Source organism: Dromaius novaehollandiae, chromosome 16 (assembly GCF_036370855.1).
Source record: "Dromaius novaehollandiae isolate bDroNov1 chromosome 16, bDroNov1.hap1, whole genome shotgun sequence".
Classification (NCBI taxonomy): Eukaryota; Metazoa; Chordata; class Aves; order Casuariiformes; family Dromaiidae; genus Dromaius; species Dromaius novaehollandiae.
The window spans coordinates 12,438,559-12,465,792 of record NC_088113.1 but is presented as its reverse complement, the minus strand read 5'-3'; the positions used below and the strand labels follow the sequence as shown (position 1 = coordinate 12,465,792).

General features: G+C 43.7%; 1 protein-coding gene across 1 annotated transcript; it reads left to right on the top strand.

Moving 5' to 3' along the window:
* The first annotated feature begins 1,494 nt into the window (after positions 1 to 1,494).
* PEDS1 (plasmanylethanolamine desaturase 1) lies at positions 1,495 to 24,953 on the top strand. Its single transcript, XM_064521493.1, has 6 exons — positions 1,495 to 1,815; positions 5,109 to 5,228; positions 17,900 to 17,991; positions 19,578 to 19,722; positions 20,389 to 20,601; positions 23,789 to 24,953. The coding sequence occupies exons 1-6, from the start codon at positions 1,569 to 1,571 to the stop codon at positions 23,908 to 23,910; spliced, it is 939 nt and encodes a 312-aa protein (XP_064377563.1). The 5' UTR covers positions 1,495 to 1,568; the 3' UTR covers positions 23,911 to 24,953.
* Positions 24,954 to 27,234: the final 2,281 nt, after the last annotated feature.

Genomic DNA, 27,234 nt, shown 5'->3' with positions numbered 1-27,234 from the left:
CAAGTAGCATCTTCCCGGTTCCTGATTTCCTGGCGCCGCGTTGGGCCCACGCGTGCCGAGCTGCGGGCCAGCCCCGGCGGTCTTGGGCTCTCCTCCCCCTGTGCCTGCCTTCGGGGCCGCCGGGCTGCCCCCCTTCCCCCGCTCAGGGGCAGCCGAAGTAAACGCCTTTGCAACCCGACTGCTCCCACCGGAAAGCCTCGGATCCGCTGCCGCCGGCGCTGGCAGGGCAGGCAGCCCGGGGCAGCGCGCAGGGAGCAACGGGGCGGGAGCGGGGGGCGGCGGGTGCGAGATGCGGGGGGCGACGGACCGCGGAGGAGGCGGGCGGAAACACGGCAGCGGCCCCAGGGGCGAAGAGTGAGCACGTGAAAACGGGGAGGGGGAGAGGGAGCGACGGCGGAGAGGTGCCAGAGAAACCGAAGTGCGATGGGGGCTGCGAGCCGAGAGCCCCAGGGGGAGAGGGGAGGAGGAGGCGGAGGAGAGGGGGGTCTGTGCTGCGGCTGAGGGCAGCCGAGGGGGGCTGGGAGAGGGGGACGTGGGTGGGAAACACGGGGAAGAGAGGAAGGGGTGCAAACACCGGAGGAGGCAGAGGCCGGGGCCGGGAGGAGCTGCCAGGCCGCGGGCGCCTCTCCCGCTCGGAGCCTTCCCCTCTCTGGCACCCGCTCGCCTCGGGCGACCTTTCCGAAAGGGCAGGAGCCGGTCTGCTCTGCTTCCTCCTCCTCCCACTTCTGCTCAGCTTTCTGCGCCGGCTCATTGATTCCCTCCTCAAATGCCACAGCTCACCGGCTCCGCGGCGTGCCTATGGCAGCCGAGGGCGTCCCGACGCCTTGCCGTGCGCCTGGCACGCCCGCCTTGGACTCTCTCCAGGCTCCTCCGCCTCCTGCTCCCTCGACCGCCCGGGCCTGCAGCTGCTCAGCGGCTGCGGGTGGCCCGAGCAGCCCCCGCCGGTCGGCACGGTGTGCGCTGCCGACGGATGGCTTCATGTGGGGGCGCCGCGTGAGGATGCAGCATTAACACTTCTCCGCGTGCCTGGGGGAGCTCCGCAGCGCCTGCCCCAGCGCCGGCCCCCCCGGCAGGGAGAGCGGGCCTCGCCACGCACCGCCCCAGCGGCGGCGCGGCGGTTCTGCCGGTGCCCGGTACCCGGCTGCAGCGGACGCAGCCGGCAGAGCTGCTGCGCCACGTGGGGAGCGCCTCGCCCCCCGCCGCGGGGAGGGGGCCGCCCCAGATGTGGAGCCCCCGGCCGCGGGGCGTGTTCCAGATGTGCCCCCTCCCCCCGGGGCAGATGTGCGGGGCCCCGGCAGAGCGGCAGGTCCGGCTGCGCCCGCCCGCACGCGGCGGTGCCGACAGATGCGCCGGCAGGGGAGGGCGCGCCCTCCAGATGTGCTGCCGCCGCTGCCGCCGCGCCATTGGCTGCGGCGCGCGGAGCCAGGCTGCCCATTGGCCCGGCGGCAGCGGCGCGGCGCCGGCCATAGGTGGGAGGCGGTGGCGGGGCGGGGCGTGGCCAGCCGCGCCCGTTCCTCCCCCCTCACCCGCGGCGGCGCCGCAGCGCCTCGGCGCGGCCCCATTTCCCGATGCTGCCGCGGGCCGCAGCGCTGCCGCCGGGCGCCGCCGCCGCCGCGGGGCCTGGGCGCCGCTCGCCGCCCCCCGCCGGGCTCGCGCGGGAGCCGCCGCCGCGGGACGCCGAGCCGCGGGGCGGCGCCATGGCCCAGCGCGGCGCGGAGGCGGCGGAGGAGGCCGCGGAGGGGCCCGAGGGCGGCAGCCGGCGGTGGGGCGCGCAGCACGCCGGGGCCCGCGAGCTGGCCGAGCTCTACTCGCCAGGTGACGGCGGCGGCGGCGGCGGCGGGCCGGGGGGGGGGCAGCTCCCCTGGGGGGGGCGGGGCGGTGGCTCCCCTCAGCGCGCGGCCCCTGAGGCGAGACGAGGCGTCGCGCGCCGCCCCAACGGCCGCTCCCGGGGCGCCGCCCCGCCCCGGCGGGTCCCCCGCGGCCCGGGCCCCGCTCGGCGGCTCCCGGCGGCTCCCGGCCCTCCGGTGCCCTGGGCGTGTTCGGGGCGGCGCTGCCCTCCCGGCCGATCGGCGCGGAGGAGGTGGCCTGGGCGCGCCGGTGCCGGGCCCGCGGAGCCGGGTCCCGGGGGGCTGCCGGGAGCGGGGCCGCGCGCCGCGGCGGGGTGGGGGTTTCCCGGGCGGAGCCTCCCCTAAAACGGTCCCTCTCGGTGGAGACGCAGGTGCAGACGCCTGGCTGCAGGGCAGGGCAGGCACCGACGGAGGCTTCGGCCTCAGGGCGCCTCAGTGTGCTGTGCTGAGGCACCGGTGCCGCAGCCCGGGAGGGGCGATGCCTGGGTTTCCGCCTCGGCCCTCTTTCCCTGGAGCTTGCTGTCGCTTCCCTGAGCTCCAACCAGAAGCAGATGTTCAGCTGTGCTGTGGAAGTAACGTTATGTTCCGTAAATAACTGCAAACTCCTCAGAACAGGAATGCATAATGCCTTTGGAGGTAACAGTGTGAGCAGTGCCAGGTGTCCCTGTCACTCCGGTGAGCTCGTTCGCAGGTGACGGCTCAGGGGAGGCAGGACACGTTGGAGCCCTCCGTGACAGTGCTGCGTGCTTGCCGTTGCCAGCAGGTCAGCTAAAGCGCTTAGCTTGCAGATTCAAGGCAATTAGTGGAAAAGCAGGTGTTCCTACTTGCACAGAGCACAGCAGTGATAAGAAGATGAAGTGTGTTCATTAGTTTCTCGGTTTTCTAAGCTGTTCAAGGCACTTCCATACCCACTCCGACTTGAAAGAAGGTGGTGTGTGATGTCGCTCAGCGCCCGGTCTAGATGCGCACTTGTGATCCAGGCAGCTGGTGATACCTGTGCGTTACAGAAGAGCAGTCGCTTGCTCTCCCTGTTCACTGTGCCCTTGCTTACAAGGAAAACACTTGTCCCCAGGCAACTTGTTACCCTTATCAGTAGTCGTAGGTGGAAGTTCCTGAGTCAGGTGGCGTAGCGTATGTATAGTGATGTCTAGCAGCAGTGCATATTACAAGTGCAGATTTCTTTGGTGTTATGTAAGTAATTTACATACAGAAACAGCATCAGAATATTTACATACAGCATCAGAATATGCATGTGTGGCAGGAGCGTGTGATGTTGAACCACCGAGTTCTTAGGAACACAGCTTACGTGTACTTGTGCAGTGTGAATAACCGCTCTGGAGTATTTCCACAACTTCTTTAAGCATATACTTTGTGGTTTTGGCATCTTATCCCTTCATGTGGGACATATGTTTAAATATGAGTGCTCTGTAAACACAGGTTATCAGTACAGACTTCAAGTCATTCGATTGATTCACTTTGCCAGCCTAGCCGAAGCCGCGGCGGTGCTTCTGGGCGTGGATAGGCCTCACCGGGATCCCTGTGTTCAGAGCACCGGTCTGTTTGCGCGGGCTGAACCTGGGGGACCTGCTAATAGGTAGTGTGGCGTTTCCCCACGGTCAGCTAATTGTTCCCTGTGGGCCTACCCATTCAGCTCTTCTAATCAGGGTGTGGTTTTCTTATGCAGGAAGTGGTGTTAATTAAGTCTTATTTCATTACTCCAGAGATGGAGTCTCCCACATTATGACCTGATGCTGTCTTGAAATACTCTTGTTCTCGTGTCTTAATTTAATTTTATGATTCTCTGCTCTTCAAGGATGTTAACTTACATACTCATGGCCTTTCTAGATCAAAACTCTGAGCGGCAAAAATCTTTGTCCTGACTTCTTTAAAAGATTGTGTTGCAGCCACATTGGAGATCCTACTGATCCTCCCTGATGTTCCTAGTTCCCTTTTCCTTCCATGGTACAGTTCAGAAGGACTGGATTTAGCATTTAGAAATAAACTTGGCCAGACAGTAGGTCAGCACAGAGGAGTAATAGAGAGGCTGCTCCCCTGAACACATGCTAGACGTAGTGTGAATATGCCTCTAGCGACGTGACAGGATGCGCACCTCGCGTACGGTCATGTGGTCCGCGCGCGTGCCACTTCTGCAGCTCGAGTGTGTGACGTGTGTAACGCTGCGTGGGGAGGCGGAGAGCGGGCTGCCGGCGCTCGCTCGCTGCGGTGGTGAGCCACAGCCAGCGCGTTTGGAGGCGGTCGTGTAAACTGGCCCTTTAAAACAAGACATCAACTGACCTGACAGCTTCTGGGCATGTTAGAGTTAACTAAAGCCAGGGCCCTTCGGGGCTGCGGGGGCAGCGGAGATCTCACTCCTGGGTGCAGGCATTAAAGTTATGCTTCTGATGCCTGATTCCATATGGGTCCACCCTGAGCCGTGCCTTGCTCTTGACTTCAGTGCCTCGTGAGGATCTAGCAGTGATTAGCAGTAGGAAGCTGCTCTCGGTCTATAGCTGTTCAGAATGTCACCATATCCTGACACACCTGTTCTTTTTTTAGAGGCAGTAAATGAAGTTTTTGTAGAGGTGTAAAGCAGTACAGCAAGGTACAAGAGAATTCCTTGTGCCAGTTCTTTCTCTCTGCTTTTTGTCTGTTGTCATAGCAGAGTGCCTGAGAGATTCTAGCCTTGTACCTGGGAGCAGGGAGGCAAGGATAAGGCTGCAGGAGTTGTGGGTTAAATAATATGCAAGAAGCTCAAGAACTGTGCTTGCAATGCTAGAAAAGAAATTCCAGCACCATCAACGTGCTGGATAATGCTTTTTCCTGTTAGCCTGACAGCTTTATTTACAAGTGCTGAGATTTTGAATATTGTTGATCATAAGGTGATTTAACTACAGGCATCTGAGGCCAGGAATTTGTTCCCAGATTCAGCTATACCAACAACACTGAATATTGAATGAAATGCATTTTTCAAAAAAGATTTGATGTGGAGGAGCATTATGCCAGCAACCGCTGGGAGAAGGAAACTAGGACAGCATGAGAAGATGTCTGCTTTGTCCCTGTTACATTTGGCAAGGGGGAGGGAAGGGGTTAGTGGCTCAGGGAAGAGGAATGTCATTTGACAAAATATGCACACCTCCCATGGATAAATAAGCTGCTGCTTCACTTTCCTGTTAGGAAAGTGACATTCACTGGAATGAGTCATCCAGGCAATAGAACAGTCTTTCTCAGATAAAAGTAAAACATGCTTTTTCTTTTCAACAGGAAAAAGATTACAAGAATGGATCTCTGTCATCTTATGCTTCTCTCTGATCTGTTTCAATTTTTACAATCTTCTCTTCTACGTGCGACTGGAACACACGCCCTCTGTCATTGTTGGGATATGTAAGTAGAAACAGTTTGCTGCAGTGAACAAGGCAAGACTGTCCGTTGTAGTGCTGGAAACAAATATGTGATATTTTACACTTGCCTCACTACTAGAAAGGGAGAGGGACCTCTGTGCATGTGCAGTTATAGTGTCTCTGAGACAGTGTCTGCAAGAATTGTTACTACTTCTTAAGGAATCTCACAGGTGACGTTTTTAACCTGAAGTAGCAAATAGCTGTTTACTAAATGTGTAAGGACACCACCTTGCAGAGTAGTTGTTGTAAGCATAAGGACTATTTAGAGGGAAAATAGCTGTCAGACTGTCAGAGCTGAGGGGGAAAAAGAAAACACTTGATCCACAAAAATATTTACAAGAATTTCTCAGAAAGTAAAAGCTCTTATAAAAGGTGTCTCAGACACCACATTGGCTAGGATTTCTGGGGACTGATAATTAAAACAAATACTTTGGAATTAGTATTATGCTTTCATGTCAGGAGATGAAATTTGGCCTTTACCATAAGCATTGACTTTTTTGTAAGAGTATAAGAAAAGTTGCAGCTTCCTTGTGATAATAAATGTGACTTTCGGTCTATTAGTATTTTGTTTGATTGGAAACCTAGGAAAACAAGCTCAGTCTGGTGTCTGTGCCTCAGATGTGGAGAGGTGTTAAAGCTGGCTGGGTCTTGCCAGTACAGAGCTGGTCCTGCCTGAATGACCCTTTTAAGTATAACATAAGTTTCAAATGCTTTGCCTCTTGCTGTGAGTGGAGGGTCTGTCTTTGAGTGTTATGACTGATTGTTGCTGTTCTTTAGTTCTTGGATGGGAGATACCTCCATGATTGTTTTTCTTTTGTCTTGGAGTTTAGGAACCAATTTGTTTCCTCCAGGACTGCAGATAATTTATCTAAGCAATTTACTCCTTCCTGGGCATCAGTTAGGAGTGGAGAAGGGAGATCTGTTTTTTGATTCAGGCATGGACTTTCATTATGAAGAATGTAGTATTGCTTTTTATGTCTTACTGAAGTGTTTTTAAATCTACTGGCCCAATCCATATGCTGTTGTTTTTAGTGACTTAAACACAAGTATTCAAGATAGTTATAAGAAGAAGAAGGAATCTGATAGTGTTGCATTCCAAAGTGATTTTTGAAGACAGTAAGTAGTAGCAGTCTTCTCCTGATCCTAAGATGTATTCTGAATACCATAGTCTACCACCCTGCTCTTTCAGGAGCTGTTACGGACATGTATATCTACCGGAATAGTTGCTACTTTATAAAAATAGATGCAATGTGAGTTGGTGACTTTGCCTTTTTAGTGAAGGAGAAGAAGAAATAGTAAGGATTCTAGTTTTATGCCATACAACTTTATTGATAGAATTGGGTATTGCATGAATTTAACTGAAGAAAAAACTTGTCTCAGAATAAGCTGGCTACTAAAAGGGACTCCACAGTATTCATTACACCATTCTCAGTCTAAACCTGTCCACAACTTGAATGTTTGCTTAACAGAGAGAAAAAGTATGTGTTATATGGACTTTGTATTATTACTGTAGTAATGAAATGCTGTTGCACAGAAACTTTCTTGAGAACAGGCCAAAGAGAGAGCAGTAGAACAGACTGAGCTGAAGCAGGTGGCACCAGTGGCTAACTTGGCCTGGCTAACTTGGGCTTGCCTGGGCAGTGAACATGGTTATTGGTAGCTGGGTTATCCTGCTTCAGATGAGAATGTCCTTGTGGCAAAACTCTGCGCTCCTGCCTGTCAGATAACTCTTCTGGTCTACTGTCTGGTCACAGTGCCACATGTGTGTTTTGGTTTTTTTTCTTTAATATTGAAAGGCTTCAGAGATTTTCCTGAAAAACATATGGCTAACTAAACTGTAAGAAAGGCTCTGCAAACAATGTATATTGGCTATGTATGTATAAGAGGAAATGTGGGAAAAGGAAAGGAGATTAATTTTTAAAATTGGAAGAATGTTAGCTGTGCAATGCAGAGCTTTCCTAATTTCCTGGTGAAATTCTAGCAGGGAAGAGGACGGCAACTAAGCATTTTGATAGTCTAGTGTGCTTGCAGCATTTATTGAATGCAATATTAACTGCTGTTTGTGGGTGTGTATAAATGTTTACATATTTTTATATGAACTGCTTTATTAACTGAAAGGAGATGCAATCATAATTATGATACTGGATAAGATAGCTACAGGTGCTCAGCTTCTGTGTTTTGTAATAAAAGTAATTTTTCTGTAAACTGAGTGTGAGTTATATGTTTTAAAGGAAAACGGTACTTGTTCATAGTCACTGTTGCATATTACTAATTGTACAAAACCAGCAGATTCAAAAAGTGATCCCTGATAGATGCTGCGAATTTGTGTCAAGGTTGAGAAGTAGTAGTAGCCCCGATGGCCATTTAAACACTACTGGCTTAGCGTCTGAGCGAAGGGCGAGCTGTGTCCTCCCACCAGGAGTTGTTTCAGTTCACTTGCCGAAGTTAAAATCTTCGCTGCCCCTGAGCTGGTGAGATAGAGGTATTGAGAGGAATGGAGAAGAAAATGCCATGGGAACTATGCCATCGTGATAAGGAGAGATGTGGGAGAGAATTGGTAACGATGATTAACCTGTAGTAGGATCTGTTTGCAACTAGCTTTCATCTCAAAGTTAATATTGATAAAAGCTGAAGTCCTCTGTTATCCTGGTTCCCAACTTAACTGATAAAGCAGCCAATTCACTGATAATATTATTTAAGTAGTAGTGAATGATTAAGTAGCAGAATCTGGATTCTGTATAAATAAAGAAGTGTGGAAATAACGGATAGCATCTGTACAAATAAGTGCAATAAAATATTGGGTGCTGCATACCATCCTGTTTTGCTGTCTTCAATACATCATGTCTCCAGATGAAGTGTGCATGATGTTGGGTTCACATCATACAGTGATGATTAGCTTTTACTAAGTTTTGTGAAACTCGTCTGCCTAACTGTCCTGCTTCCTAAATACATGCAATACAACTGTAAGACAGAGGATGTTGGGTCACCGGCATTGTTGGATGTGTCCCCATTAAAAACCTTCCTGATGTTTAGGTTACAAAATCGATCTTTGAGTTGAAATCGGAAGATAAACATTCTGCTATTGAGCTAGCTCTGTATAAAGTTCACCTCATGTCTTTGTCTTTGGAAATTACAGGAATTTGAGAAATTTGAAAGTGAGGAGTGATCTGGTCTTGTGTGTGTTGTCCTGGGCCAGTTCATTAAGATGGACCCATGGGTGCTCTTATGTATATATTTTTTCTTTTAAGAAATAGAGACTGATTTGAGCCTTTATAACATTGTTTCACCTAGCCTAGACCCTGCCTATATAATTAAAGGCTGTGTTACTATCTTTTCTCTCAATGCCCTTTAAAGGCATAGGTAGTTGTAGGTTGAGTTATATTGTAAATATGTTAATTAGAAATACTTGGGACGAAAAAGATACAATCTTCCTCATACTGGCTCTCAGAAAGCAGTCACTTCCTTGTGTGAAGTGAACAGGCAGTGTGCTTAGAAGTGAACTCTCATGGCTTGCTATAATTCGCTGTGTCGAATCACAGCCTACAGGTGCACTGTGCAGTGAGAAGGCAGGTGAGAAATGTATCATGTTGTTTTAGAAAAACTTCTGAGCTACACTGTTTTGTGCTGACTAAAGATCATCTTGCAGGAAAGGAAGAGGAACTCATGTGACTCTTCCGTACCTTCCCCTCCTTCCCATCAAAAAAAAAAAAAAAAAGTAGGCAGAGGATGGATTTTCTCTTATATCTGTGCTAAGTCTAGTCACACCTTATTCTGAATCTCTTCAGCTATGAGGAGCTACGAAAACTCTCTTCTTCATGCAGGCTGACAATTATGGGGAAGTAGATGTGAATTTAGTTATTTTGTATATAATATTTATCATTTTATGTGTATACATATGTATGTTTTTAAATATGTGTATGTGTGTGTATATATGCATGCATATACATCTACAACTGTGTGTGTGTAGGTGCACACGTATATGCTTAACTCTGGTGTAGGCTTGGCAGGAAAGCAGGATGTGATGAAGGTTTGATACCCCCATGTTGCCGGTTGAGACTGGACTTCCCGTTGCTGCGGGATGCCACCCTAGCGATCCAGCAGAACCGGAGAACAGCCTCTGCGGCTTTGTAGGAGCTCAGTAATGCCGGGGGACAAGATCAGCATAGATGTTCCTTCTGTGACAACAGAGAAGTCTCACCAAAACAAAGAAGATTAGGCTTGAAAGCTCTTATACCTTAAGGCTCCTCTGTGGTGTGTAGTATATTATTCAGTATACATGAGGTGTATATGTAGGTAGGAAATTAATACCATCTAGATTAAAAAAAAAAATTAGCAAGTTACAGCACGGATTATGGTTTTCTTTCTTTTTTGTTCACTGTGTCTTTCTGTGAGGTTTTAATGCTTTTTTGCTGAATTAGTTGACTTGTTTCTGGTGCTTTTATCTGCAGCCAGGCTTTGTTCTTAGTAGATACTGTTTAATTGCAGCCTTATAAAAATTGGTTATTAAGTTTGTGTTCTAGCCTGTTTATATGCGTAAAAACTGCCCCACATATGCTGCTATCTTTAGGCAGGTAGGTTTGACACAAGATAAGATTAATCATTGCTGAAGTGAGAGATAGGGAAATAATTTCTTCAATCCTCTTTGCAGCAGAGATGTCTAATTACTGGTGTCGTGGATTGAGAGAGCATGCAGAAAGAAGTCACTTGGTTTATTTTTAAAATAGCAACTTACTTAGACCAAGGCCCCAAACATTTTGTTCAAGGTTGAGTAGCTCTGCAGAGCTACTTCTTGGTTAGCTGCACTGCAGAGCCAAATGATGATACGTAATACATCTGGTATCAATATGCCAGCTGTGGCACACGTTAAACACACTCCAGAAACCATAGCTACTCTTTGAAATGGGCTGCTGTGCATGCGTATCAGCTGCTTCAAAATCCTATTGCCTTATAGCAAAAGACAAAGCCTTTTGTATAACTATAATGACCTCACTTCATTTTGGATTTGCTTTGTGCACTGAAATGAATTTCCACTTGAAAATTTGATTTAAAGTTTCTTGAAATTACAGCAGAGGAAGCTTTAACAAATGAAAAATCTCCTTTATTTGAGTCTTGGCCCAAATAAATCAAGTTTTTGTCACCTGCAGTCTCGTCCCATCTGAAATAACTGTTGGTTCCTTGGTAACTGTCGGTAATTTGGTGTTTTCCATCCTAAACTGTACCGTCATCTGAATGTGAAGGCTCCACAAATTGTCACGATTAAAGAGGTGAAACTTCAATTCTCTGTTTTTCTTGCACTGATTCTATTGCAATAATACAATTTATATTGTTTACATCTTACCTTTTAGTGTTAATCCTTTTCAAATAGGGGTGTGTGTGTCTTAACATAGGCTCCAGGTCTTTCCCATTCCAAAGGTCCTCTGGGTGGTTGGTCTTGAAAGGGGAATTGTGGCACACAATGACTGTTTTGCACTGGGGCCGATGACTTTGACACTAGTTATCGGTTCTTCATCTAACTCTGATTAGGGGACAAACTTCTGACATGTGTGCTAGCAGCTGTTCCCTGGCAGGATAGCTGAAGGCTGTGCTGTCGTGGGGGAGAGCTGAGCCAGCCTCCTGGCTTGATGTAGCTTGTCCTGGAAATGGAGGGAGGCTGGTGACGTGCCCCGTCTGTGCTTTCCTACTCGGCTATTTGTGTGTACAGTGAACGTGCTATTCCTCTTTATCTTGGTGATGGGGCCTAAGTGACAAAGAAAGCTCTGTTTGCTTGCTGTGTTGTCAGGGGCGCTCTTAAAGTTGCAGGGGACTTTGAGTAGAGGATTTAAGAAGTATAGGTCTCAGTGGTCCTGATTCACTCAAAGTGCCTCTTTCATTTCAAAACACCAAAAAAATATCATGCTGGAGTTTTGCCCTAATGAAGCAGCACGTTGCAGTGAATGTTGACAGAAGTGATCAGCCTCAGCGGGAGAGCGTGCACCTTGAACAAAAGCAGCATTATGGCTGCTTATGTCCTAAGCCAGGCAAATGTTTAGGTATTAAGGTCCCCTCTGGGTGCAAACTTGTGTGCAGAAAGCCGCCTGCTTTGCTGAGAGCTCAGCTGACCCTGCTTGATTCCTGGGAGTATTTTACATGCGTGAAGCCAGAGGATTAGTTTGCTTAGTCACCCTGGTAAAAGGATTGAATTTTTTTTCAATGAGGGAAGTTTCGCTCTTGATTTTCTTTTAGTGTCCTTTGGGTATTTTTCTCTCATTGTTTCTTCTGGGATGTTTTAGTCACTTTTTTTTATTCTTCAGAAATTGCATCACTAAAAAAAGTACCTACTGTGGTGGCACTTGTCTAAGACCTTGAGGCCAAGGTAAAGTTGATAGGATTCTGTTGTTTAAACAGGACAGGCATTTTGCAAATGCTCCATCAGCTGAAGAAATAGTAGGAATAGTTTGCTTTGCACTAACAGACTAAGACTAAAGACCTGAATTTAAAATTTGGCCATTCCTATCATTGAGTTTATGGGATAGTGATTCCTGTCCAAGTCATCCTTTTGGTAGATGAATGCTTGCTTTAGAAGCTGCCGCTGTTTGACTCCGGGGAGACAGTACCCATTTCCTTGGGGATCTCCTTTTCCTGGTGGCTTCTGACCTGGAGGCTTGCATTGAGGTCTCTGTCCCATTTAATGGGGAGGCAAGGCATATGCCTGTGTTCTAGATAAGCGTTCCTGGGAAGAAGTGGGTTCAGCTGGCTTCCTCGTATGCATGAGATTATTGGGGGAAGAAGAAATGTCTTCTGCATCTTATTCTTGCAAAATAAACTCAAAAAGCATGGTGTGATCACTGGGTGAAGGGTGCTGTTGTATAACAAAATATTAAGAGTTGATACTCATTTTCTAGCTTGGACACTGGCAAATATTTTCATCTGTTGAAAGCCTTAACTCTTAGGAAGATGCCTGCAGGCAGAAGGGAGTAAACTTGACATACTACTGTTCTTGAGCTATGCAGGCGTAGCCCATATTCAGCAAATTCTTTCCAATTTTGGCAGACTGTAATCTACTCCAGTCACTTCTATTGCTGTGTAAGCTGTATCTGTAATGTACCAGTTTATTTGTTTACTTTTTGCTTACCTTCTGCCTGAGGCGTCCTCTCTGTGGCTTAGTTTAGTGTTTTTCCAGTCTCTGGAGCATGTTTATTATAGGCATGGCTTATTTAAAAATCTAGCTATAATGTAATAATAAAACTATATAGTTATATAATAGCTATATCTAATAATATAATATGCAGGCCTTTCTTTTATTTCATAGTTCAGCTGTGTTCTCTGCTTACTGCCACTGTTAGCTCCAGTTTTCACGAAGTATTTCTCAGCTTGACACAGGCAAAATTATTAACTTTTCTTTTTAAGCTGTTACATTTTATACTTGCTAAAATGCTCAGGGATTATTTTCTTAGTGTTGTAACTTGCCATAGTATCAAATCCTTGCCTTCTGGGATACAAATGATGACTGTGCTGCAGTAAATGCAGTAAATGTAGAATGCAGATGACTGAGGCATTTTATTTTTTGAGCATATATGTAACAAATAGCTGTTACTTTAGCATATTGATTTTAATAGAAAATAAAAAAAAAATCTGTCTGTGGTAGAATTAGCCTCCCTCTCTGACTCTTTTGTGCTGTAACATTCAACTAGCTCTTATAGTCACTGATTTAAAAATGACTGTACTTCTCTATGGTGTTACACAATTGCACAGAGTTATTTAATACCATATGATGGTGATTGTCCCTCCCTCACCCCATCAAAGACTCTCTAACTGAAATTTTATAGTAAAAATGAAACTTCATATGTTGCATTGCAAGGCTTCCAGGTTAGAATTGAGTTTACTGTGCAAAGTCAGGCTCACACTTGGCTGTACAAAACCTCAGTGAAGAACAACTTTTTGTCACAACCATGCAAAATACCTTTATCTGTTGAACAGCTTATATCTGAAATGTCCAGCTCTCATTTGGCTGCTTTCCTCTCATGCCTGAGTGTAGTCAAGTTGCAGGAAGTGGTTTATGACTTGCTCAGAAGAGAAGTAAGTCCTTTCTTTAAGGTTGTAAGTTGTAAACTTGTAATTTTGTACTTAGCAAGGAAGAGGAGGAGTGAGGGCTTTTCTCTAACACTAACTCCTACATAATATCTGGTTGATGAACAGACCACAAGCAGCAGCAAAATTGTGTTGGGCCAATTATATGTTTGGGTCAACTGCACTTACTGTCTTGTGCAGCCGTTGCCCAGCAGGTGACCTGTTGGTCTCAGCGAGGGGTTGTCATCCTGTGGCGCGTCCCCTGGCTTCCTAGGCACTGTCCTAAGGATGCCTGAAGGTATGCTGGTACCTGCGAGGTATCACAAATAACAGATGGTGGGAAAAGTACAGCCCTTCTAGCAAATGTAGGTCTGCTACATCTAAATCCTTGTTAAAACACCTACACAAAAATGGTATTTGTGTTTGCCCTTTTGGACTTCAGTTGTGTGTTCACTTACTTTAAAATCTCTGCAGCTGATTAAACTTCATTTGTGTGCCTTTGGTCTCCCTGTATGCTAGACTTGTTTCTTCTTCTGATTCAGCAGTGTCTGCTTTCTAAACAAAGAAAAATCTCTTCTGTTGAGCATATTCTGCAGTTTGCTTTTTAGCTGAAACCCCTTCTCCCCTCTTCCCCCTGCATTTTCCATATGCTCACTTCCTCCTCAAATATGAACTATAGATGGGCCATTCCTGTTCTTCCGTCCTACACCTCAGCAGGTTAGATTAAAGAAACTAAGGTCTCTAGAGCAGTATTTATCTAATGCTTTCCTGGTTTTGCTTCTCTTCAGCATGTGAATCCACTGTTTACCATTCATACATGAATACTGTGGATATCCTGCCTTCTCTGACTCTGATTAATTCATACTTAAATGTGGTTTGACAGCCCTGAACATATTTCGCCCTCTCGATCTTGATGACAGAGCATTAAGATCTGAACCATCTCAGGGAAGTAACTGAACACCTGTGCCTTGGTTTTCCCACTTTAAATAAAGACAATGCTAGCTGTATGAGAATATTGAGATTAATTCTCTGGTGTCTGACACGCTTTCAAAGTCTGCAGATCGGATGCGAAGGGTTACTACCGTGCTTGCTATACATCACCTGTGTTACAGCTTGTGCTCTCTCATTATAGCTCTCTGTACATGACGACTGGAGAGCGAGCAAGCCGTTTTGCAGTGCTAATGAAACCTGGCTCCTGGCAGTTGGGTGTTTCAGACTACCTTAGCGTAAGGCACAGCTTCAGGCACTATTCGCGCTTTCCTCTTAGCTTGCTACATGTTGGCATCAAAGTAACATGTAAAACGTCTGTGAACTATGAGTATTTTGCTTCTATTTTTGTTTGTTCTTTCTGTTGTTACTTCAGATATTTCTGCTCTAATAATGCAGTATGCTGGAGGTGAGGCAAAAACTGGTTAATAGGATGGTTACTTCAGCAAGAATGGTATTTGACTTGTAAAGTGAAGTTTTGTTTAGATATCTTCCCTCTAATTCAAGGCTGTTTGCTCTTTCAGGTGCTTAGTGCAGCTCCAGAAGCTTTTGTGCTCCACACAGTCTCTGTAGCTGTAGCCTACACGTGTGGTCTGAAACAAAACAAGTGTATACTGCTTGTACAAACAAGTTTGCTGCTTATAAAATGTGATTTGTCTTCAGTACAGTAAAACCAAGCGAAGTAATCAAAAGTGTGGCTGCCTACTTTTAGGCAATACCTAAAGCTTGAAGTGTCTATTATTGTGTGTAAGATTTTATTCTGATTAAGCAATGGATTCATGAGTGGGGATTGACTTTTATATCCTGAAAGAAAAGCATTTTAGGGCAGAAGGTGCCATACTAATCCTGAATCTTATTTCTTCTCATTTTTCTGAAAACAAAAAGGAGAAAGGAAAGGAACGTAGAAGTAAGGGGTTAGCTAAGCAAAATGTAACCATGAGGAGAAGTAAATCTAAAATATGCTATGCTACATGCATTGTAGGTAATTGCTGTGCCCTGAGGATGAAGAGCACTTGTTCAATATTAACAAAACAACCTGGTCCTCTTTCATGTTCCAAAAAAATACCAGGTCTTTAGCAATCTTGCTAATGTTAAAAGAATTTCACTAAACTGGCTCTGCAGACAGCTGACCTAGGCATTGTGATTGGAGTAGGAAGGTTGACACATCAGCCAAAGTCCAGATCATGACCAGGGTAAATAAAAGCAGTAAGATTTATGGGGAAAGATAGACATTCCTCATCTTGGTTCCTAGTACATCTCAGATTGTTTGTGGTTGCGTGAGAGGAGGGGAAGTAACAAAATGCCTTGGAGTCAAAGCAAGATGAACCAGTATACCAACAATTTTAACTTTTGATTTGGATTATAAGTGAGATGGAACTGTCTTGCCTAACTTCCTAGATCTACTTGCCCTTCTCAGAAAGCATCAAAGCTATCACTGAGAAACTGTGCTTGAAGGAAGTCTTCAGACAGGTGGAGAAATGAATACTTGCTAGTGCAGGAGAAAGACAAGTAGCAGGGGAAGAAGCCAGGATTCTGCTAGCTCTGCAGACATCTGAAGGAGAGTTGGTGAGGCAGTGAAAGCAAAAATTAATTTCCTGCATCGCTTCTGACTTTGCAACTCCCTGCTGTTTCTGGTGCAAAGACTGTGTTACAATGGGCTACTTCTGTAAACAACCTGCTTCTGTAAACACTAGCTGGGGAAACTAAAGAACTATGTTCCAGCCACTCTGACCTGACTCTGTGACTAGTTCTCTGGCTTACATGGCTTCCTGTGGGCAGTTAACAAGCTTCTCTGAAATTTGAGCTACTGGACATGCCAATAGTAAGTGACTGTGTCTTGTGCGCTGAGCACCAAATAACAGTAGGGGATTGCCAACTGAGCTGCTTTGAAACATATACTTTGTACACATCATCTCTTTATTTCTGTTGCTGTGACTCATTCAACAATAATCTGCAACATCAGTGTATAATGTTTTAATTGGCATGAATTTCGTATATGATTTTAAGGGAGTAGCACTGAAATTGGATCATATCAATTTCCAGGTATATCATACTTGCTTAATAGGCAGTAGCTATTTTGAAATCGGGGTCATGGTGCTGCCGAACTGTTTTAAACAAAACTGCAGGTAAGAAATGGGTATTGCCTTTTCCTTTTGAGAGCTTGAACACTGGCTCTACAGAGAATCAAGTATGCCTGCGTACTCACTTTGCTGGGTCGTTGATCTCAGAATAGCTGAACAGAAGTATCTTTCTGTTAACCTGAAGGGGCAGCACTACAGTGAAAGAGGATCCTGATTTTTAATCTGGTTCATTCTTCAACAAATCTAAACTACATCCAGACCTGGGTAACCTCTGTCAAAACCCGTTCCAAGCAAGATGTGCAGACTAGAACTGGTACCTCTTGGTGTTTGTGCTTTAAAGGCCCTCAAGCACAGAGGTTCCAGTGCAGGCTCTCTGTCTTTGCTGTGTTGCTATAGTCATACTGTTTTTCTCCAAGTCTTCCCATTAAGAAGGTAGCTTCTGGGGCAATCTTTTCTGAATTTTCTTCCTCAAGAGCAGAAAGAGCCTGGCAGTAGTGCTCACACAGGAGAGCATCTTAAAATCTCTTGGAGACTTTGTTAGTGAAGGGCTTGGGAACCTGGGAGTAGGATTTTCCCTGTAGATGAAGAATGATAGGTTGTCTGTTAGACTCCATCTGACAGATCTATGACTGATTGGAAAATGTTCTGATCAAATAACATCTCTTGTGCACATACTCTTAAATGTCAGGATTAACCACAAACTTTGGTAGGTAGAAGGTCATCCAGAACATAAAGGCAAAAATATGACTTTATGTGGAAGAAAGGAAAAACACCTTTCCTTGACCACAATTTGAAAGTACTTGTGGTTGGCAGCTAGAAAAGTATTTGCACTTGTAAAATCTTGTAAAAACCTTCGTTTAATGGTGTATCCAAATTAGTACGCAAATATCACAAGTGTAGGATGTCCTTAACAGAGGATCACTAGAGTGGTTTCTGGGACCTCCAGACAGTTACATAGTGTTGCAGATGACCCAGTCTTAAAGCTGCTTGACTTTTTAGTCTTATTTTGTTACTAGTCTTGCTGTTCCCAGTAGTGTCTTCTTAATTAGTGTTTACCTATATTTATTGGCGTTTGGTGTTTCATGTTGACAGACACAAGGACTGAGGGATAAGAGGGTCTGCAGATAGTATAATCTCTTGAGATGGGTTTAGCAGCTCTTACAGCCAAATAATCTCTTAAACAGCACAGAAAAAGAGCAGGTCCAGTGAGAAGGTACATCTAAAACAAGATCTAAGTGATTCATATTTAACTTAAATTTCCCATACCAGCAATTATAAAGATTTGTCAAGCTCTTCTGTAGAATATAGATCATACAAAATCTTGGTGTAGTTTTAGTGAAGACTGACTGTCCATACGGTGTCTTATTAAACTCTTATTCCTAGTAGCCTGGCCTTGTATGCATTCAGAATGGGGCTGATCTCATGTGGTTGTGTACCTCTAAGGTAGAAGTAAATGAGCAAACTTGTTTTACAAATTGAAAATGTGAATCCTGCAGTAAAAATGATTTTATGTATCTGACTCTGTCTTTTTCCATTCAAGTTGCAGGAGTTATTACAGCTGACTTTCTATCAGGATTATTTCACTGGGGAGCAGACACCTGGGGATCTGTGGAGCTACCCATAGTTGGAAAGGTTTGACTTTCTTATCCTTAAACATCAAAAACTTTTAAAATACTTTTTTGAAACACTTCCAATATTATCATGCTTGCATCCCAGCTCTATTGGACAGTACGTACAAGCTGTGCTTTTCTTGCAGTCTTGTGAATGTGACCTGCTCTCTGTGCTGCCCCCCACTTTGGCCCCAATACCCTTTTCTGCTAAATGTCACAATGTAATGTTGATTAAGTGCACTAAACATCATATTTACACTTGGTCTAGATGACATGTACAAGGTGACACCATTCCATTTTATCGCCCTGATTAGGGATTGCACACAGTTTTGCAATATCAGTGTTCACAGACAGTGGGAATGGCCTGTGATGCCACAAGTGCAGAAACCTGGCTAGACTTCTGTAGAACTTCCGAAAGGTCAATAAATGCAGAGACAGGCATAATTTAGGTGCTGGCCTGCTTCATCAGGTACCTTATTCCTGTAGCTAAACTCTCTGAAAGCTGACTTGAAAACGTGGAGAGGCTCTAGTAAGAAACATCTCCAGTTCTTTGTGCTCTTGGCACCTACTCAGTAAATGCAGCAGTATTAGGATGGCAATCACTGAAGATTTAAATCAACCATCTGTAGCTACAAGTGCCAGATGCTTGGAGGAAAGTCCACTAATTCCTATAATAAGCAAATATCTGTTCTTTAAAGTAGACTTCTTCATAGGTGCCATTAATTACTCCTCACATTATAGTATTAGGAGGATCGTTATTTTTTAAAAGAATGTATATGGCATATTCTTTGTAATTAAACAGAAGTACGTGAACCTGTACAGCCAACTTAAGACTATTGGTTTTAGGCTTATTTTTATTTACCTTCAATAGATTTAGCAGTCCTTGAATCCCAGTATCTGTGGAGCATAGTTCAAAAAAAAAAAAAAAAAAAAAAAAAAAAAAAAAAAACCACCACAGGAGACTATGCTCTAAATAAACAACAGAGTTCAGACTGATCAGGACACTTTTGCATAGACTGTACATGATGTATGTGTTGAAAGCAAATAAGTATGCTTGTTTTACTGTCCCTGCCCTACTTACTATATTTCGCATCCTTTCTCTGGGATTGTATATTGAGATGCCATTTCTATTCCTAGAGGAGACTTTTGTGTATTCTATTTGACTTTCCTTGGTTTGTCTATGCCATTTAACTTTCATCTTGTCTATTAATGCAGTCATTTATAGCCCATTCAAAGTGTTGGACTGGGTTTTTTGTTTCTATTGTTGCCTTGTTTTATGCTGCTTAGGAAGTGACTTGTGATTTTTTTTTTTCTGTGAAATTAGGATGATGCTTCTTTGTTTTTAAGATCTAAAAACTAAACACCCTAAATGAACATTAACAAGAATAAAACTGAAAAGTAATTCAAAACTGGATTTGAATTTAGGAATTTAATTGCTTTGCAAATGTAAAGCAAATTATTCCAAATGTTGTTATTGCAAAAATTTGAACCTTGTTTACTTGCTTGGTCGTGGGGAAGTCTCTCAAATGCAGTCATCAGATTTGAGTCTGATACGTTTTTTGATCATTCTTGATTCATGGTGTTGTGTTTTTTACTTTGTTCTCTCAGGCTTTCATCAGACCATTTAGAGAACATCATATTGACCCCACAGCAATTACCAGACATGATTTCATAGAGACCAATGGAGACAACTGCTTTATGACATTAGTCCCATTGGCAAACATGGCATACAAATTTGTTTCTTTTTCTCCAGGTAAGCTGTTATTTATGACCTATGCGGATTTAGAGTTTCTGTTGATATTCAGATCAGCATTTATCTTTGTGAGGATGGAAGAAATCAGTGAATGTGAATGACAAATATGTGAACTGTGAATGGAAGCGTGCTCCCTGGAGAAGGGAGGGGATCGCTCTTGCTCACTCTTGTTGTTGTAGTTGTTGAAGAGGGGTATAGGATTTTTGTCTGGCCCAAAAGAGAATCTATGACTGAAGAGTCTTTTAAGGGAGCATTAAAAGTTACAGTAACTATTCTTTTTTATAGGCTTTCTGGGATCAAACTGTGCGTGAAATTTATTGCTCTAAACTACCTAAAAATGCTTTGTCTATGTGCAGAAATACTTTACTTACCAACTAGAAATGCAAGAATTTAAGGATGAATTTAATTTTATAGATAGTAAATCAAGAATTTAAGTTCCTGTTTATGCTGAGTTGACAGACTTTGGCACTTACCAGTCTGTCTTTTGATATTCTGAAATTGTTTATGGCTCGCTGGCTCTTGTGAGGCTCTTGCCAAAGCTGTTTGGTTGAAGCCTTTGTTAGTTCCTGCAGCACTGAGCAGCTCTGGCTAGGCAAGATGACATTTTCCTAGTAGAAAGCTACCTTTTCATAAGCAATATTTAAAACTGCAAATTTTGTTTTGCAGAGGCATTATATGAAACGTGTCCTTGGGAGTGTTATGTCTTTGCCCTGATCATCTTCATAACTATGACGAACCAGATTCACAAGTGGTCTCACACGTACTTTGGTCTTCCTCGTTGGGTCATCTTTCTACAGGACTGGCATATTATCCTGCCACGGAAACACCACAGGATCCACCATGTGTCTCCACATGAGACATATTTCTGCATTACCACTGGTAATGTATTCTGGTTCATCCTGCAATCTCTTTTCACCAGTCTGCAGTACAACTCACCTGGCAAGATGTACTTTGGTGACAGCCTATAAAATACAGAAAATGTGATGTGACAAAACTACTACTTAGTTTCACAAGAGCTCGTGTGGCTTTAGCTGTTACTGTTGCCTAAAAAAGAAATGTAAATTATGGTTTAAAAAAGAAATGTAAATTCAGGTTTTAAAAAGAAGGTGGGAGAAGGTTTGTGATTGGCTAAAAGGTGACTTTCAGTCTGATGGGGTAGTCAACAATACTGAGATCTGATTGTGTGATGCTTTGGGAATCTCATGCTAGTAACGCATTTCATTGAAGTCTGAAAGCTGCTGTTCCTTCTTATACAGAGTATCATATTATTTTCAAATGCATCTTACCTCAAATGCTGATTTCCAGAGAAAAGCTTCTGGATTTTCAGCAGTCATTCATTCTGATTTGAGGCAGAGGAGAGGACAGACTAGCAAGAAACTGATCTCAGATTTGAGATCTCCTTCTATCTATACTCAGTTTTATTCTCGCTGTACAGGTAGATATAGTCAAACACCAATGTTGCACAATCCTGAGTAAGTTACCAAGTTCATCAAGCAGCTGGAAATAAATTACTTCAGTTCTTGATTCAGTCATTGGCTTTGATGAACAGTTTCTCTGTCAGTTTTGAAATCCGTGCCAAGAAACAAATCCAGTTCTCATAATGAGAATGTCATGTAAAAGTATTGTACAATTCTGAAGCTTGATTTGACAGATGATGGCAAAAATCTTGCTACCCTAAGTGCTTGTTTTAGTCCTACTGTGTTCTGAAGTGACAGAGGTAGAAAACTGAAAGTTGGAGCTTGACCATTAATAGTAGTCTTCAGCTAGTTGCTTTTGTTTTCTTGTCTGCTTAAGAAAAGGATGAGCTACGTGTTCTTCTGTTTAATCAGTGCTTTCTGTTCAAGTTCTGTTCTGAGTAAGTGCTCATACCATACTAGTCTGACATAACACAGCATGATAGATCGTTCCATTGAAAAATGTGAGTATAAAAAGTGTTTCTGCAACCCTAACACTTTCAGCTAGGACACAAGTGAGAGGGAAACCAGAAATGTGCAATCAGTGCACTATTTAAAATGGGCCTTTATTTTGTTAAGTGTGACTAGTTAGTGTGCTTGGTAGTGATTAAGTGCAAGGCACATTACAGTTACCCTAAGAGCAAGACTGCCCGGTCCAAAGAGTGTACTTGGTTTCAGAGCTAATCTCTGCACGTAAAGGTCTGCCATTGTATCACTGCCAGGAAAAGTGTCAGATAACAGCTTTCTGGCATTCGCAATGTTAAAGCTTTCAGACCGATTGCCATTTTTAGACACCAGGAAAGGAGGGGTCCACTCCCTGAGGGTGCTGGTTGTGTTAATGAGAATTGTATGGGATGCTTTCCTAAAGGTCATCAGTACCCAGTGAGGTGAGTGGGATTGCAGTATCACAGGTGAGCAAGGAAAGGCCATGTCGAACTACAGAAGCTGTGCCTGTTTTGATCATTAAAGCTGTAATTATTTCTGATTGGGAAGGATCTTGCTTTCCGGAAATATGATGTTACTTGTCAGCAGTGGCTATCCTGCATGTTCTTTCATTTTAGTATTTCTTTCCCAGAACTTTAACATCAGACTAAAACATCAGCAGCAAGAACAGTTGTGTTCTTTTTGCTGGCTGTGCCACTGCTGTAGGAAAGTTACTTGGACCCTGCAAAGCTGGCTCTGTGGGAGCTTTTGCATGTTTGAGTCTTGCTTGTACCATGCTGCCTTTTAGCCATCCCTTTCCTCCAATGTGAACCTCTGCTGCTTCCTCAGTGTTTTTGTTGTGGTAACAACAACTTCTTCACATTCCTGCCTTTCATTTGGTTTCCTTTTCTTACACTCTCCTACCTCTACAATTTGTGGAAAAGGGAAAAATGTGTAATGTAGGCACTTACATAACTTCTGTAAGTGTGGGATAGCTAATATAACCCTGTGTACATCCATCTCTTTCTGGTTGTAGGAGAACTTCTACAGGGTAATAACATTTTGCAGCTCTGATTTGTTTTGGTTTTCTTAAAGTTATTGCAGTATTTAATAAAACAAAGACCTAAAGTTACTATGCAATACATTGTGACCCAAAAAAAACCAATGAAGTTGCCTCTCATGCACTCTTGGTTATAGGTAGTTAGGTTGGCTTCAAAGAACAGTATTAGAAAAGCAAGTTAATTAACCTACTAATTAATATCTTAAGAGTAAGACACATGGCCCTTCTGAATTCAGTATGAAGCATATTAAGCATGTATGAGTTCCAGCCTTGCAGTCTGTGCAACATGACATTTCTACAAAACACTCAAAATATCATCAATCTGTAGTCTAGGAAAAATGCTTTAAGCTGTTGCTGCATGCAGAGGACAGTAGTATTTACTGTATTTTGTTACATAAAATGGTAAAGGCCTGTCCCATATCAACCAGCTGTAACCTTTCTGGTTACCTGGAAGCAGAGGCGCTCAATTAGATGAACTTGCAAACCTTTGGGAACGTGCTGCCAGCAGTCCTGCCCTGTTAATCCAGTAAGTGTCCAACTTGAGCTGTCATTAGTTGCAATATGGCACTACAGCAAGATTTTTCCCATCACAGACTTCAATAGTAATTGGTTAAGCAAACATTAGTTTTGCACAGGGAGAGTGTAATACATTTAAGTACCTCAAAAAAGCAAACTGTGATATTGGCACTATCAAAATTTGAGGCTTTTTTTAAATAAACCCAAAACAAAACAAAAAAACCCCCAATCTTTGCTGAGCCTTATTTAGTTTAAGCCTGCTTAGGCCTCAAACTGAAGGGATGTGCATGTGTGAGTGAGTGAGATGTGAGATTTCAGTGCCCTGTTGTATGTATTTATTTTCCTGCTGTACTAGCTAATGAGAAACAAGGAGAAAAGCCAGGCTTTCAGTGATGGGAAAACTGTAATCGGGGAAAAACTAGATAATCTGTTTTCTGATAGCTTTGTGCAATAGCCAATATTGTTAGCTAGAGTTCTCTGCCTCTGAACTCTTACATCTACCTTGTGTTTAAATTAAAGAATGTTATTAAATAAACACTGCAGGACATTAAACTTTGGATGACATGACTTAAACTGATCTTTTTTTCCCCCCCCCCCTTTTACAATCACTCAGGTTGGCTGAACTATCCATTAGAGAAGATAGGATTCTGGAGGTGCTTGGAGAACATTATCCAAGGAGTTACTGGGGAGAAGCCACGAGCAGATGACATGAAATGGGCTCAAAAAATTAAATAACTTTTGCCAGCCTTCTGCAATCCTCATCTTTGTTGCCAATGTTTTTTTAAAAAAGCCATCAGCCAAATTCAAGACTTGCAAAGAAATAACAGACTCTAAAGCACAAACTAAAAAGTGCTAACACAGACTGTAATTACAGAACTAATTCTTAAAACAATACTTGAAATGAAGATGATTACTCTTACTGAGCACCTTTTGTTTAGCCATGTCTGCTTACATCTTAGAAAATACTTCATCACTGTATCTTGTAAAAGCTATCAGGCAAGCCAGAAGACAGGACAGTCACTCCATTGATACATGGTGGCATAGTAAACATGTGTTGTATCAACATTATTTAACACTTCAAAAATAGCTTGTTGCCTAAGACCTGCAGGGGGGGATGGTGACAACAGTTTGTCACTTCACGGTTGAGTCCAAATGCACTGCATGAAAACAGTGTGTCAGAGTAATGGAAGCCTATAAAATCATCACTGTTCAATGCACTTAGTGGTTGGTAGACTTACAGTTCCATCTTCGCTATCATGTTAAATCTAGTCGATGTAATGTGGAACAGACTTTGAGAATCCCACTCCGCCAGTGGGCCACGAGTCCTTAAGTGTCTTCAGTTTCCCTTAAAATAAAATTGTTCTACTCTCTACGTGGAATTGAGCAAACGGTTTCTGCATAAGCCTTCAACTGTACCTTAACAGGTGTCTGAGGAGAGGGAGGGCACACTTTGTACAACACAGGCTTCTGTTAGTTCATGTGGAGTGCTCACTGATGAGAGCCTTCTATTAAGTGTTTCCTACCCTGATAATAAGTGTTTAAAATAGTTCTAGCATTGGGCATATTGCAAATAGCTGTATTCAAGAGCTCACGGTATCAAACTTGTGATGTTAGAAGGGAAATGTCAATGACTTTTTTTTTAAGGTGCTTGCTTGTTTCTGTAAATAATATAAAGCCTTAATCTCTTCTTGTGTAATGGAATAATATTTTAATGTGATGTTTGAATGTATATAATATTTATAACAAAGCAGTTGGATAATACTAATCATGTTTGTTAAGTCTTGCTGTTCTTCATTCATGCATTCTCAATGTTCGGTTCAAAAATTTGATCGCTTAGCTGCCAAATGCTTGATGTTATTCCAGCCATCTGAAACATTTTGCAGCCTGTTAACTCTTGTTCAGGTTGAAGCGGTCAATTATTTTTCAAGTTTGTAGGAGCTTGACACTACATTACACCGGACTTCAATAAGTTTCCAGAAGTGCAACTCATACTGCATTAGATACTAAGGATTAACTGCTGGATTGAGGAAAATATCTTCCCTTAAACGCATTCTTAAGTGTCCACATCCAACAGGCACTTTATCAAGTGAACATGATACACATCTTGTTTGATTCTCTCCTAAATGAAAGCTTGTTGAAAGTGAAATCTAAGTCTCCTTTTTCTCCTCAAGAGTAGTGGTGTTGAATTCAAACTGTCCTTTCCTTAAGTGCATGGTAAGGGTATTTAAAACTACAGGTAAGAGCCTGCTTTATACTAATCTTGATCTGAAATCATTGTGCCTGTAAACTTTTAAATATCAACTTCAAATATGATGGACCTCATCTTCTTAAAGGGTTGGAGCTTGGCAACTCTGCTTCATGGGAACTGCTGAATGTAGAAGTGTCTGAACTGGTTCTGTGGATTGAAGTCCCAGCTGGTATTTTGGTTACCAAGTATTTAAGGTATGTGAATGATTCAAACCTTGGAGAGAACTTGTTTGCCATTACACGAAATAAGTGTCTGCTCCAGATGTCATAGTCAATATTGGGTTTCCATGTAATTTTGGGGGTAAAAAAAATACTCCTACTTTTATGTCGGAGTCTTAAAACTCATTTATTTGAAACTGAGGGGAAGAGGAAGGGAATCCTTTAATGCTGTTACTGTGGAAGAGAGATGTATGATTTTTGTATTACGTTTGGGGGAAGGGTAGGTGGTCTCCTCTTTCCCCCAGCCCCTCCATGGAAAGCCTTGGCAAAAAAAGGCCATGCATGGGAACACCTGGCACTGGACAGAGCAGCCAACTGCTCCCAAACTTAAATGGTTAAAGAAGGTTGTTGCAAGCTGGCATGTCCTTTGTTAATTATTGCCTATTTCTTGTCCCAGATCTGAGCTTTTGAGCACTCTTAGTAGCTGGAACTTTTGGCCTAGTAGATGTGAAAAGTGTTTAAAAAAGTGCTGGGTGCCAGTGGGGGGGTGGGGGGGATGAAAACCGCTGTGCGTTCTGGATGAGGCACGCTGCTCCTCCTGCTTCTCCCCCTCCAGTGCACGAGTGTCCTGCAGTTTTAGGTGTAAAATTCTAGTCAAGAAACAACATCTATTGCTGTGAGTACGAAGAACTGCTGTAGTTATTTCTGAGGCTTTCAACACTGACAAAAATTTAAATTCATGCCGGCTTCTAGCTTGAGTCTCCCATAATCCATAGTCTTACAGATTGATTAGTCCTTGGTTGTCTGTCCCTACCATCCCTCTCAATCCCTCTCTTCCCCTTCCCTCTCCCTCCACCCAAGTTTAAGTTTAGTAAACCAATGTCAAAGCCCAGTACAGAGCCTAGCGGATGCTCAGGACTCCTGTGTAACACAGCCTTAACTGCTAAGCCATTTATAAGCTGATCTTCTGCTGTTCACTTGCTACTTAAGTTCTCAGTAATACTGCAGTGTGTATAAGAAGTGGGTTTGAAACACACATAAGTTATCAGAGTTTACGCTTAAAGGGTCTTGTTGAAGATAATTGCTTGTTGGCCAATCTCGTCTCAGTCACTTGTTTTACAGTAGTCTTCGTGGAAATAAATCTGATCTACTGGCTGCTGCTGTGCCTATCTACCTATTAATCTTGTGTAATTATAAGAAAGTGGGACAACGTTTAATCTCTGGCTGCTGTTTTACACGGTCCTAAATAACACAGTCATAGGCTAATATCGTACGCGCCTCCTGATGCAGCGCTTGCTCATTAGTGACTCACCGTTGGACATCGCTGGCATCTCCCGGGGTCCTGCATCAAGTCTCTGTTCCCCGGGCAGGGGAGGGGGGACGTGCCAGTGAGCACGCTTCGGTTTGGTAATCCTTGATCTTTCCCTCACTGCTGTGAGTTCAGAGGAGTATCTCAAAGCTTCCTAATCCTGAGAGGCAGGTTAATGAATACCTATGAGTTGGCTGCTTTTTCAGTCTTCAGTTGATTTCTGCAAACTGCTTGACCAGTTTAAATGGTGAATGCTGCTGTAAAATCAGTTTGGCAATTCTGGAGCAAGGCTATGTGGATGCTTCTTAACAGATGTAAATCTGGCTTAAGATAAATTTATCCTA

What these genes read in the sequence shown, in the direction of transcription:
- PEDS1 (XM_064521493.1), top strand. Translation starts at nt 1,569, where the DNA reads ATGCTGCCGCGGGCCGCAGCGCTGCCGCCGGGCGCCGCCGCCGCCGCG. An exon ending in ATTTGTTTCTTTTTCTCCAG is followed by an intron (nt 19,723 to 20,388) that starts GTAAGCTGTTAT and finishes TTTGTTTTGCAG; the next exon opens with AGGCATTATATGAAACGTGT. An exon ending in ATATTTCTGCATTACCACTG is followed by an intron (nt 20,602 to 23,788) that starts GTAATGTATTCT and finishes ACAATCACTCAG; the next exon opens with GTTGGCTGAACTATCCATTA.